The 13076-nt window shown below is 35.7% G+C and overlaps 1 protein-coding gene across 1 annotated transcript in view; it reads right to left on the reverse strand.

Annotated features, from left to right (window-relative positions):
* Positions 1 to 6029: 6029 nt before the first annotated feature.
* LOC100367669 (uncharacterized) overlaps positions 6030 to 13076 on the reverse strand; it is a 35121-nt gene continuing 28074 nt past the window's right edge. Inside the window, exons 5-6 of the mRNA XM_002734179.4 lie at positions 11604 to 11771; positions 6030 to 9683 (exon numbers count right to left, since the gene is read on the reverse strand). Coding sequence (XP_002734225.3) covers positions 9433 to 9683; positions 11604 to 11771 — 419 coding nt within the window. The 3' untranslated portion in view covers positions 6030 to 9432. The remainder of the gene's footprint in view (positions 9684 to 11603; positions 11772 to 13076) is intronic.

Genomic DNA, 13076 nt, shown 5'->3' on the forward strand with positions numbered 1-13076 from the left:
TATTATAATTTAGGGAGTGATCCCACAGAAATACTCGTTTAACTAGTCTATTGTCATCAAGTTCACTAATATGCTTCCACAGTCTAACCATATGGGCCCATCGTCGATCTCTGCATGAGACCCACCCAGTGTCACCTTAAACAGCCGGAAGTGGGGAAAACCTATGGGTGCGAAGAAAAAATCTTAAAGCCCTATTTTGAATCATTTCACACTTTTCAAATTTACTAAAACCCCAAACTCCGGAACAATAATCAAGTATAGGCGCAACACTGGCATCATACAACTTTGTAAATGTGGAAAACCCAAGATTCTTGAGAGTTTAAATTTAACGAATAACGCTCCTAACGCTCTACTTGTCGAGTCTGCTGCGATACCAGCAGTTACAGAATAATCAACGAATTCATCCAAAACAATCCCCAAATATCTATACTTATCGGTATAATCTAACACGTCATCACCAATGCAAAATTGGAATGCACTTCTAGCTTCACTGGCTTTTCTAAAATGTAACATTTTCGATTTCACATTATTAACCCTAATTTTCCATTTTTCACACCAACTATTTAAATGACTTAACATCATTTGCATATCAATTTCATTATCAGCTAACAACACGATATCATCATCGTATAACAAAATACTAACATTAACGTTATTATCAAGAGTTATTCCCTTTTGTTTCAGGTTAATTTCAACTGCCAAATCGTTAATAAAGATGGAGAATAATGTAGGAGAAAGATTATCACCCTGACGCACGCCTTGCTTAGCGTTAAACCAGTTTGTTTTAAAATCATTTAGTTTTACAGAAGAATTTGTGTCGCTATACATAGCTCGTACAGACTTGTACATTTTACCGTTAATTCCGTTAATAAGTAATTTGTATAGCAATGCGTCTCTATACATAATTATCAATATTTTTTTTGACATCATTGGAACACTGCATTTTAACAATATCAGAAAATACATTATTAGCTCTAGCAGTAGACAAAATAAGTCTTATTTGAATGATCTATTTAATACAACTATACACTTCGATTAGAGCCATTATTGTATATGTATACGCCATGAGTTACAGCGTGGTGTAATTTTGAGTGTCTTGTATGGAATTCATTTTGAATGATTTTTGACAAGTTGAATGTAAAATATTTGAAAAAAGGTATATTTGCTGAATTTTATTTTCACTGAATCATTTCTTCAGCAAAAATGGCGAAAATTAATTCCAATCGAAAATAAAGTATTTTACAGTAGTTTAGATGGAATATCCAAGAAAAGAAAAATTTCCTAAATGAACTCCTCTGATGAAGCTTCTGCATATTTGGTGTGGGAAGAGAAAAAAAAAAATCCCTAAACTTAGAAAATTACGGAAGTGTTTGTTCAAAAATCTGATGAAAAATTTCTCCCAAAAAAATGTTTTGAAGAAGTTAAATTCATGTCTTGCCATGAAATGGCATGCACTACACAATTAAGTGTCTGAATAGTTTGGAAATGTTAAACTACAATTTTAGCTTGAATCACAAGCAGATTTTATTACTGGTAAATGTGTTATATTTTCTGCTATTATAATTATATATATTTAATAGAAATTTGAATCAAGCAAACAATTTAGTCTTTTTGAAAATCTAAAGCATTTTAAGCATCTTTGTATAGGAGGCAACACTTTGTATATAAAATGAATGCAATAATGACGGTGACCTGGGGTCATCCTGTATCAGATGATCACATGACGTAAAATGAGCAACATTTTCAGGGTCATTGCTTTATCCATTATCAATGAAATGAAACAGATGGTTTTGGATCAGTGGCCTTACCAGGCTATTCCAACAGCTGGTGAAATCAAGCTAAGTAAGGTCAAGGTTTGATAATGCAACTGTATTATAGACACGAGTGAAAAATCAGTTGTACATAGCAAGATTATTATTGTGATAATTTAAAACTAGACTAGTTTATAATATGGTGTTATCGAAATACAAAGGGTAATAATGAATGTCTATATATATAGCAAAGTCAGCAACAAAAATATCGTGCTGGTAACCATGCATAGACAGAATAAAATTAAACTATAATTCTGCAGTTTGAAGTATAAATAGTTAATTTAAAGGGCGGTGGTTGTTGTGCAGTGCATGTACGACATTTGTGTTGATAAACATTGATTTTCCCATAATCCAATGCGCTCTTCAAATGGAAATCACAAGTATGAGGTTTGACCTGTGCATGACTTACACAAATTACCACCGGTGACTCGTTCGATACCTTCCAATCACTTAAATAAGACCTAATTAAAGCTTGGTAGCGTCTCAGTTTGTACTCGTTGATCTACGCAACAGTCAAAGTCACCATCTTTATTTATATGAGACCCATATATCTCGCACATGTGTGGCACGATGACTACTACCGTTTGTTTTCAGCATATATAGAGAGTCTAAGAGATATAAATATACAATTCACCATATACAAGAGCCCACTGTGAACATGCAGTGCACACTACACATTGACATAGTAGTGTTGGGTACTTCACATACAGGAGAACATTCCCCCCAAAAAACTGATTCATACAAAAATAGATTTTTGGATGAATTTAGATTGCAAGAAAAAACCTTATCAAGAATTTCACTGAACTACCTGGTCTCATTGTTACCACAGTGGATGCTGTGATATGCCATTAGGTATCTGAATCTAACCTGGTTAGATTATCAGCCCAGTGAATGCTATTTTAGGTCACCATGGTATCTGAACTACCTGGTTAGATCATCAGCCCAGTGAATGCTACTTTAGGTCACCATGGTATCTGAACTACCTGGTTAGATCATCAGCTCAGTAAATGCTACTTTATGTCACCATGGTATCTGAACTACCTGGTTAGATCATCAGCCCAGTGAATGCTACTTTAGGTCACCATGGTATCTGAACCAGCTGGTTAGATCATCAGCCCAGTAAATGCTACTTTATGTCACCATGGTATCTGAACTACCTGGTTAGATCATCAGCCCAGTGAATGCTACTTTAGGTCACCATGGTATCTGAACTACCTGGTTAGATCATCAGCCCAGTAAATGCTACTTTATGTCACCATGGTATCTGAACTACCTGGTTAGATCATCAGCTCAGTGAATGCTACTTTAGGTCATCATGGTATCTAAACTACCTGGTTAGATCATCAGCCCAGTGAATGCTATTTTAGGTCACCATGGTATCTGAACCAGCTGGTTAGATCATCAGCCCAGTAAATGCTACTTTAGGTCACCATGGTATCTGAACCAGCTGGTTAGATCATCAGCCCAGTGAATGCTACTTTAGGTCACCATGGTATCTGAACTACCTGGTTAGATCATCAGCCCAGTGAATGCTACTTTAGGTCACCATGGTATCTGAACCAGCTGGTTAGATCATCAGCCCAGTGAATGCTACTTTAGGTCACCATGGTATCTAAACTACCTGGTTAGATCATCAGCCCAGTGAATGCTACTTTAGGTCACCATGGTATCTAAACTACCTGGTTAGATCATCAGCCCAGTAAATGCTACTTTAGGTCACCATGGTATCTGAACCACCTGGTTAGATCATCAGCACAGTGAATGCTACTTTAGGTCATCATGATATCCGAACTACCTGGTTAGATCATCAGCCCAGTGAATGCTACTTTAGGTCACCATGGTATCTGAACCAGCTGGTTAGATCATCAACCCAGTGAATGCTACTTTATGTCACCATGGTATCTGAACTACCTGGTTAGATAATCAGCCCAGTGAATGCTACTTTAGGTCATCATGGTATCCGAACTACCTGGTTAGATCATCAGCCCAGTGAATGCTACTTTAGGTCACCATGGTATCTGAACTACCTGGTTAGATACTCAGCCCAGTGAATGCTACTTTAGGTCATCATGGTGTCTGAACTACCTGGTTAGATCATCAGCCCAGTGAATGCTACTTTAGGTCATAATGATATCTGAACTACCTGGTTAGATCATCAGCCCAGTGAATGCTACTTTAGGTCACCATGGTATCTGAACTACCTGGTTAGATCATCAGCCCAGTAAATGCTACTTTAGGTAATCATGGTATCTGAACCACCTGGTTAGATCATCAGCTCAGTGAATGCTACTTTAGGTCACCATGGTATCTGAACCAGCTGGTTAGATCATCAGCCCAGTGAATGCTACTTTAGGTCACCATGGTATCTGAACCAGCTGGTTAGATCATCAGCCCAGTGAATGCTACTTTAGGTCACCATGGTATCTAAACTACCTGGTTAGATCATCAGCCCAGTGAATGCTACTTTAGGTCACCATGGTATCTAAACTACCTGGTTAGATCATCAGCCCAGTAAATGCTACTTTAGGTCACCATGGTATCTGAACCACCTGGTTAGATCATCAGCACAGTGAATGCTACTTTAGGTCATCATGATATCCGAACTACCTGGTTAGATCATCAGCCCAGTGAATGCTACTTTAGGTCACCATGGTATCTGAACCAGCTGGTTAGATCATCAGCCCAGTGAATGCTACTTTAGGTCACCATGGTATCTGAACTACCTGGTTAGATAATCAGCCCAGTGAATGCTACTTTAGGTCATCATGGTGTCTGAACTACCTGGTTAGATCATCAGCCCAGTGAGTGCTACTTTAGGTCACCATGGTATCTAAACTACCTGGTTAGATCATCAGCCCAGTAAATGCTACTTTAGGTCACCATGGTATCTGAACCACCTGGTTAGATCATCAGCACAGTGAATGCTACTTTAGGTCATCATGATATCCGAACTACCTGGTTAGATCATCAGCCCAGTGAATGCTACTTTAGGTCACCATGGTATCTGAACCAGCTGGTTAGATCATCAGCCCAGTGAATGCTACTTTAGGTCACCATGGTATCCGAACTACCTGGTTAGATCATCAGCCCAGTGAATGCTACTTTAGGTCACCATGGTATCTGAACTACCTGGTTAGATAATCAGCCCAGTAAATGCTACTTTAGGTCACCATGGTATCTGAACCAGCTGGTTAGATCATCAGCCCAGTGAATGCTACTTTAGGTCACCATGGTATCTAAACTACCTGGTTAGATCATCAGCCCAGTAAATGCTACTTTATGTCACCATGGTATCTGAACCACCTGGTTAGATCATCAGCCCAGTTAATGCTACTTTAGGTCATAATGATATCTGAACTACCTGGTTAGATCATCAGCCCAGTGAATGCTACTTTAGGTCACCATGGTATCTGAACTACCTGGTTAGATCATCAGCTCAGTGAATGCTACTTTAGGTCACCATGGTATCCGAACTACCTGGTTAGATCATCAGCCCAGTGAATGCTACTTTAGGTCACTATGGTATCTGAACTACCTGGTTAGATAATCAGCCCAGTAAATGCTACTTTAGGTCACCATGGTATCTGAACCAGCTGGTTAGATCATCAGCCCAGTGAATGCTACTTTAGGTCATAATGATATCTGAACTACCTGGTTAGATCATCAGCCCAGTGAATGCTACTTTAGGTCACCATGGTATCTGAACTACCTGGTTAGATCATCAGCCCAGTGAATGCTACTTTAGGTCATCATGATATCCGAACTACCTGGTTAGATCATCAGCTCAGTGAATGCTACTTTAGGTCACCAATGTATCTGAACTACCTGGTTAGATCATCAGCCCAGTGAATGCTACTTTAGGTCACCATGGTATCTGAACCACCTGCTTAGATCATCAGCTCAGTGAATGCTACTTTAGGTCACCATGGTATCTGAACCACCTTGTCTCATTGTCACCGCATTGAATACTTAAGGTCACCAGGTTTCAAATCAGTCTGATGGATACTACTTTAGATCAACAGATATCTGAACAACCTGGTTTTAATTTCAGCCCAGTTGATACTACTTTGGGTCACCACATATCTGAACCACCTGGTCACATTTTCAGTCCAGTTGATACTTGTTGGACCACCTGGACTACTAGTCAACCCAGTGGATAGTACTTTGGGTCACAAATCTCACATGGTTGTGCGAGTTTAAAAAAAACACAATCTAGTCTTATATTGATGATATACTTGTATTTATAAAGTACAATTTAAATGACAAAATAATACCAACGTTCCATGTAAATACTAAATGTTGACAACAAAAGGAGGCAGGATGCAACATGCTGTTGAAAATGAATCTGCCAAAACAGGAAACAATGTTCACTTTGGCAATAAAACTTTCCAACAGAAAATTAAAATTCTTCTTGTGATACTGGAAAACAAAAATAATGAATTGCAATAATATCAAATGAGTTAAAATACAGTATAAATAATATTTTCACACAGAGCATGTCATCTTTTTCACCATTTAAGAGTCACTTCATAGATCCGGGTACTTTGCATAAAAAAGCTACAAACAAACATGAATATCAAATTTGGTTTTAGATACAGATGAAGAATCAACAGACAGACACATAATTAAGAAAATTAAAGACTGTCAATGCATCACTTCCTGAGTAATTTGCAGGACAATGCTACAGCTATAGAAGAGATAAAGATCCTGTACAATTTACATTGATATACCATTTTCAGCAAGTTGTTTCGGTTTCACTGGTTGCTCGGCAACCAGCTTTAGTTTTGTACCAGATACCCTATTTGCTCTTTTACCGGTAGAAGCATATGTTCAATACAAGCTCATATCAACCAAAAATCACATTGGTTGTATACTAAATCATTTAAATATTAATAATTTTGATCATAAATCTCTGTAATTTACATATGCGATACTTTCGGGGGCGTACTGGTAATAGAGCAAACACAGTATATTGATTTTGACAAAAACCTGAGCCAAAGAGTCTCACGAATGACTATAATCACATAATCGATAATAATAACTTTTAGTTACATGTACGTAGCAACTAAGGAATATGAAACTCATCTATTTTTGAATTATCTCCTTCACCTGAGACTGACTCCTGATTATAATGTAACAAAAGCATTTTTGGTATACTAGTAACATAAAAGTTAGAAAACTATAATTAAATCAATTGAATTGCATCATTATACTTACAAAGTGGGTGCTCAAACTCAAATCATAAAACGTAGACTGGAGCAATTATAAACGAGACAATATTTCCATAATGAACAAGTTCGGGCACTGAAGTTCAGTTGATATGCAATAAAAACAAGCACCATTCAATTAGATACATCTGCCCTGTCTGGCAGTATTACAGGAAATGTAATCTGAATATTGTGAGAATAAAATGTATTGTTCTTAAAAATACACACTTGAAATTATGATCAATGTATGATCAATCGGTAGAAAGAAATAGACTGAAAAGTTGACCTTGCGTTTAAAAGCAATATTCTGGCCAAGATTTTACTGAAACAAACATTTTACAAACAGTCGAAAAGTTTGTAACCTGTTCATAACATAATGTCCCTGCCAACTCTCCCATTTTTAGTAAAATCTATTGTAACCATATTAATTTCATCACATATTCAAGGTTAGTGATCGTTAGATGTCCGACAGTGATTTACAGACAATGAACGAGTATAAATGGCAAAGTCAGTCATCGGCAAGACTTAATGTCAAAATAGTTTCTTTCATTTAAAAAAAAAACATTTATTTTCAATACCCATGAGTTATTAAACTATTACCAGATGCCCACGTTATTCTTATTGAACAACAAAATTTGAATTGTACCCTTGATTGTTCTTTGTCAATGACACTGTCACTTTGTCTTCAGACAGATTTTCACTGTTCAAAATAAGACACCATTATTTCCCATTCATTTTGGCTATCCTTTGAGGCTTTTAGCAGGTGATGTGATAAATAGAACACTGTAATGAAACTCAACTCAACTCAACTCAACTCAACTCAACTCAACTCAACTCGCGTTTCATCATGAATGCACCACAAGGCAAGGTGAGATACTGACACTCAGTTTCTGTGATCATACAGTAATCTGGAGTACACGTAACTCAAGTTCAAATAGTGTATTTGTTCTCAAGATGCACCTATAAAGGTTCATGAATATATACCAAATATGGTATTTTCCTCATCTGTAGACCATGCATTTTTTTTTTCATAGCGTGGATCGAGTGCCTCACTAAAATGATTACATGTTACATCATAACAGACAAACAAAAAATATTCTAACAAATATATTCTCTACAAAGAATATTCTTAAAATGACAGTTAATATTGAGTTGTGAATTGATTGCATCACCATGTACCATGCAAAGATCTCACAAATTTCTCGGCTTGTGATCTGGATCGCCAACATCTAAACGCAGACAGCAGTGAATTCATGCATGAATATGATATTCAAAAACAGAGATCCCAAATGAAAGCTTCATAATTCATTCGGAAGAAGGCAAAATAAAGATGAAACATTGGCTTGTGCATGTGATACATGTAATCATAATATTTCCTAAGATTTGTCATTCATTGATTAAGAGGGGACTACTTGTGATGTAAGTGCCATCTTCGCAGTAATATATAAGGGGTCTTACATAACTTGCATTTTTCCTAGCTGAACAATATTTATATGCACCTAAGACCAATTTAGTCAATTTTTTTTTTCTCTGGGTAAAAGCATAGTATCGTGGGCTATGATGAAGCTAGCATCAGATCCAATTGTCAGATTGCACAGCATAGATCATTAAATTGTCTATTGTCAAGAATTTATAAAATGAGGGTATACAAGTGATACGAGATGAAGATCACATGCGAATTGAAAAAGTCAGGCAAATTGTGACATGAACATAAATAGCAAGAGAATCCTACATTCTAGAAATCCGAATTAAAATTAGTGAGTCTGTGAAACAACGAATTTGTATTTATCTCAGATTGTTTTTCATAGTGTCATATCATGTAAAATCATTTAACACATGCGTTTTTTGTTTTTGAATGTAGCGATAATTCCATTTCTGTCTACTCAATCAAACAATTCCAATCACCTAAAGCATTCTGTGACTACTAGTATATTGATGAGAACTACCAGTACTTTGACTTTACGAGCACAGAATTAGATCACCTTCAATAATTTCACAAGAGTTCATTTCACGTAAGACCTTTATCGCATATCATTTTACGTCACTATATCTTTGAGTGGTGCATTTGTGAGTTTGTTGTTTCCTTATCCGAGTCTATAGCTGGAAATTGAGATTGAATCTTGAGTTACAATCAGCCATTGATCACCTAAGCATGCACTGTGAGAATACATAATAAGGATCATCCAACTTACATTACTGAATTCAGAAAATACAAACATTTTACGTATTCAAATGATCTCCACACTCCCTGATGGTATATTTCAAATTTAAGAAAATTTTCTTCATGATATTAATTTTGTTTTAACAATAACAACCCTTTACTATCAATGGTTACCATAGCTACTGTTTCTCCATCATTATGGTTACCATAGCTACTGTTTCTCCATCATTATCGTTACCATAGCTACTGTTTCCTAGCAGTTGCTACCATAATCTGGTTCTTGAGGAGATTCTGGAATAGTGCTACTCGTACTTCTTGTTGGACTTTTATCTGTTTCAGTACTAGGTGGATCCGGCGTCACATCGCTATAATCAACCGCATCAATGTCCTCCTTAAAGTCTTTACGATCTAAACTCTCAATTGTCTTTTCATTGACTTTATTGACTTCTACTATTACATCTACTTGTGTCAGAGACTGTGGCCGTTCTTTCTTTTCTTCAGCCTCTGTTGAAAAAGTTTAAGTACATTGATAAGACTGTTGAAATAGAAATCCCTGTTGGGATTATTGTTAGAGGGGAATCATTACAGAATATACCGTAATGTACTCTTTCACTAGCAGTAAATATTTGTAAATCAGTAACAATCATGAATGCTGTAAATAAACATGCTATATGATTTCAAAGAATATCCATGAAAAGTTGATGAAATGCAGTGTGGATTCTGTGATGGTAGTCTTGGTGTGCAATGTTCTATATTGATGGGCATTAATATTTCTATGAAGAAATAACGTTACAAAATATTACATAACATAATTAACTAATCATACAAATTTGATTCAGACAAACAAATGAGTAAAAAAAAACTAAAAGAACAATATACATAAATATAACTGTTGTAGCATTGATATAATTTTTGCCAGGGCTTTGTTCAAATCACCGAAAAGTTACATTAAAGTAATGTAGTTGGTTTGAAAACATCTTTATCACCTACATTGGTTGTCCTCATTTCATGCTCTGTACCCAGTGCTATTATTATTGGGATAGATCACATGCAAACTTTTTGCATAGTTGAGCTCACACGAAACTAGCCAACTTTCGTTTGAGGGCAAATTAAAAAACGAAATCATACAAAAGAATTCAATAATCCGGGAAGCCGTATACAGCACAATAAGTATGTAATAAATTGTTATTTTCAATTCCCACCATTTCATCTACCATATAATATCATATAAACAGGCCAAACTAATCTATATTTATTACCATAAATTTAAAAAATAGGCCAATGGCCTGTTGCTCAATGGCTATTGTACAAAAGATTAGTGCTATATATGACAAACACCCCAAAAGGCAGTGAGTGAGACAATAAAACACAATGCTAAAAGTGGAATTTTTTACAAAAATAACAGAAATATTCAATAAAATTAGAATCAAAGAGAGCTTAAAAAGAACTCCAGCGTGTTGAGAGAATAACATGATATGATATTTGCAATTATCTGAATTCGTAATACATGTATATACCAAGTTTTGTTGAAATATGTTGAATGGTTCTTGAAATTGCACCCAATAGCTTGAATTTCATTAGCTGATATGCAAATTAGATAATTTGCATAAATTTCCACCAAAAACTAAATATATCTGGAAACTGCCCCAACACATCTATGCACCAAGTTTTATTAAAACATATTAAATAGTTCTCCAGATATCACCAAAATAGCCTAAATATTGGTACATGTATGTAAATTAGGCAATTTGCATAATTTTCCACCAAAATCAATCATGTCTATACACATTTAAATGAAATATTGCCAAACAACCACACAAAGTTGTCAATGGAATAATAAACACATGTATGCCTAACACCAAAGCATTGGAAATAGTGGTTAGTTGAAATTCCATTTTTAACCAAAAATGACAAAAATATTTGCCAAAATTAGAGAATTAAAGATATGGCCATGGGATGAACAAACCTAGTAGATGTCAACACAAGGTACATACACACCAAGTATCAAAGCATTCCGGCTACCGGTTTTGAAGAAGAAGTCGAAAATAGAATTTTTGACCAAAAATGACCATTTTAAAATATTCGCCAAAATTAGGAAATTGAAAATTTCCTCTACCAAATTAACAAAACTGGTGGAGGACAACCCAAGGCACATGCACTATCAATATCAGCACTGTAGACCACTTAGTGTCATAGCAGCATAGAAGAAATTTTAGAGTTTTGGGGGGCTAATTTGCATAATTGTTTGGCAGATCGACTTCTCATAAACAAATTACCATCTACACTCATCAAGGCATCCACACAGAGGAAGTTGTGCACAGACAGACAGACAGACAGACAGATAGACAGACAGACAGACGGACGACAGACGCAGGACGCAGTTATATATTTTGTTTTCAATAATATTAGAAAATCAGAACCTACCTAACGTTATTCCGTGTTTTTTAAGTTCATCTCGTAACAGCTCAATTTCATTCTCTTGAACAGTACAATACTGCCGAAATTTCTCCAACTCTTGCTCAAGTTCTGAACATTTTCTTCTCTGAGCTGCAAGTTTCTTCTCATTTTGATTTTTTACAGAGATGAGAACACCTAAGAATGAGAAATGATGGAGAATTTACATAATAATATGATAGTAAAATATATTAAATGATACATGTGCACTCCATGCACATACAGTCTGGTGCATTCAAATGTAACCGCAATGAACAGACTGGTCTTACATGCAATTTGATCAGAGATGCACTTCTAGATCGATGAGGAAAGACAGTACTGGTACGACTATTCAATACGTACTACTAATGATGTACCTTTATATGTTTGAAAAAATTGTCTCACATGCAATACAGTTGCAGCCGTGTCTAAATATTATTTTTATAACATTGCTATCAGTCTGCCATATATGAACCAACACATTTACTAAAGCAACACTGTAGTCAGAACTGAGCATGTGCATGACTATGAATGTTCACAAAGCAACCAGTTTTTAGAGTTCGCTAAAAGTCAGTTTCGCATTTACAAACAAGTTACAAATTTAAACAAAATATTAAAATTAGAGTCACGCTTGGTCATAGTTGAATGATTTTTTGTGCTTAATAGTGCATAAAATGTTAATAAAGACAACAGAAGAGTTGAATTCTCACTTGCAGTTCTGACGATAACGCGCATCTCTAAGCTATCAAGGTTCATGACAAAGTGCTGATTATATATCTTCATCATAAGTCGGCCATTTTGAATTGGATTGTCGTATAAATGGTGATTACTATATCCGAGGCCACTCTACTATTAAACTCCTAGATACAATGCTAGTAATATCACACACTTATGCGATGTCTCTTTGTTCATTGGTCAATTTGACACATAATATTCAGCCAATTGACAGTATCTAGAACAATGGGCAATCAAATCAATATAGAGGACCCCAATTATCAGCATTACCAGTGTCGGTGATTGAAACGAAAAAAAATAGAGTTTGTGTAGAGTTGTTAGCAATATTGTGAACAACACAGATACTTTTAATATCACTCCCTCTTGTTTACAGGTAGGATCATGTGATCTACAAACCTGCCCAATTAAATCTCAGGAAATCATAATAAGCCAAATATATTAAGGTTGATTTACTAATAATGGAAATTATGTCCGAACGCGTAATATTAGCATATGAAACATATATAGCCAAACAATGTGTGCTGACGATAATGATGTACGAAAATATGCGTTATTTCATTGTGACTATTATCGTGTCCCTGTGGCACTAGAAATTTAATATAATTCACTGAATATAATCACTGTCAATTTAATTGCTTATCGTCAGTGACTCATATTTCATGATTAATAACATGCCGTAAAGCTTAGTGACGTAATTCTATTAATGCTATAGAATCAGAAAACGTTACG

This window comes from Saccoglossus kowalevskii, chromosome 16 (assembly GCF_978046115.1).
Source record: "Saccoglossus kowalevskii chromosome 16, keSacKowa6.1, whole genome shotgun sequence".
NCBI lineage: Eukaryota > Metazoa > Hemichordata > Enteropneusta > Harrimaniidae > Saccoglossus > Saccoglossus kowalevskii.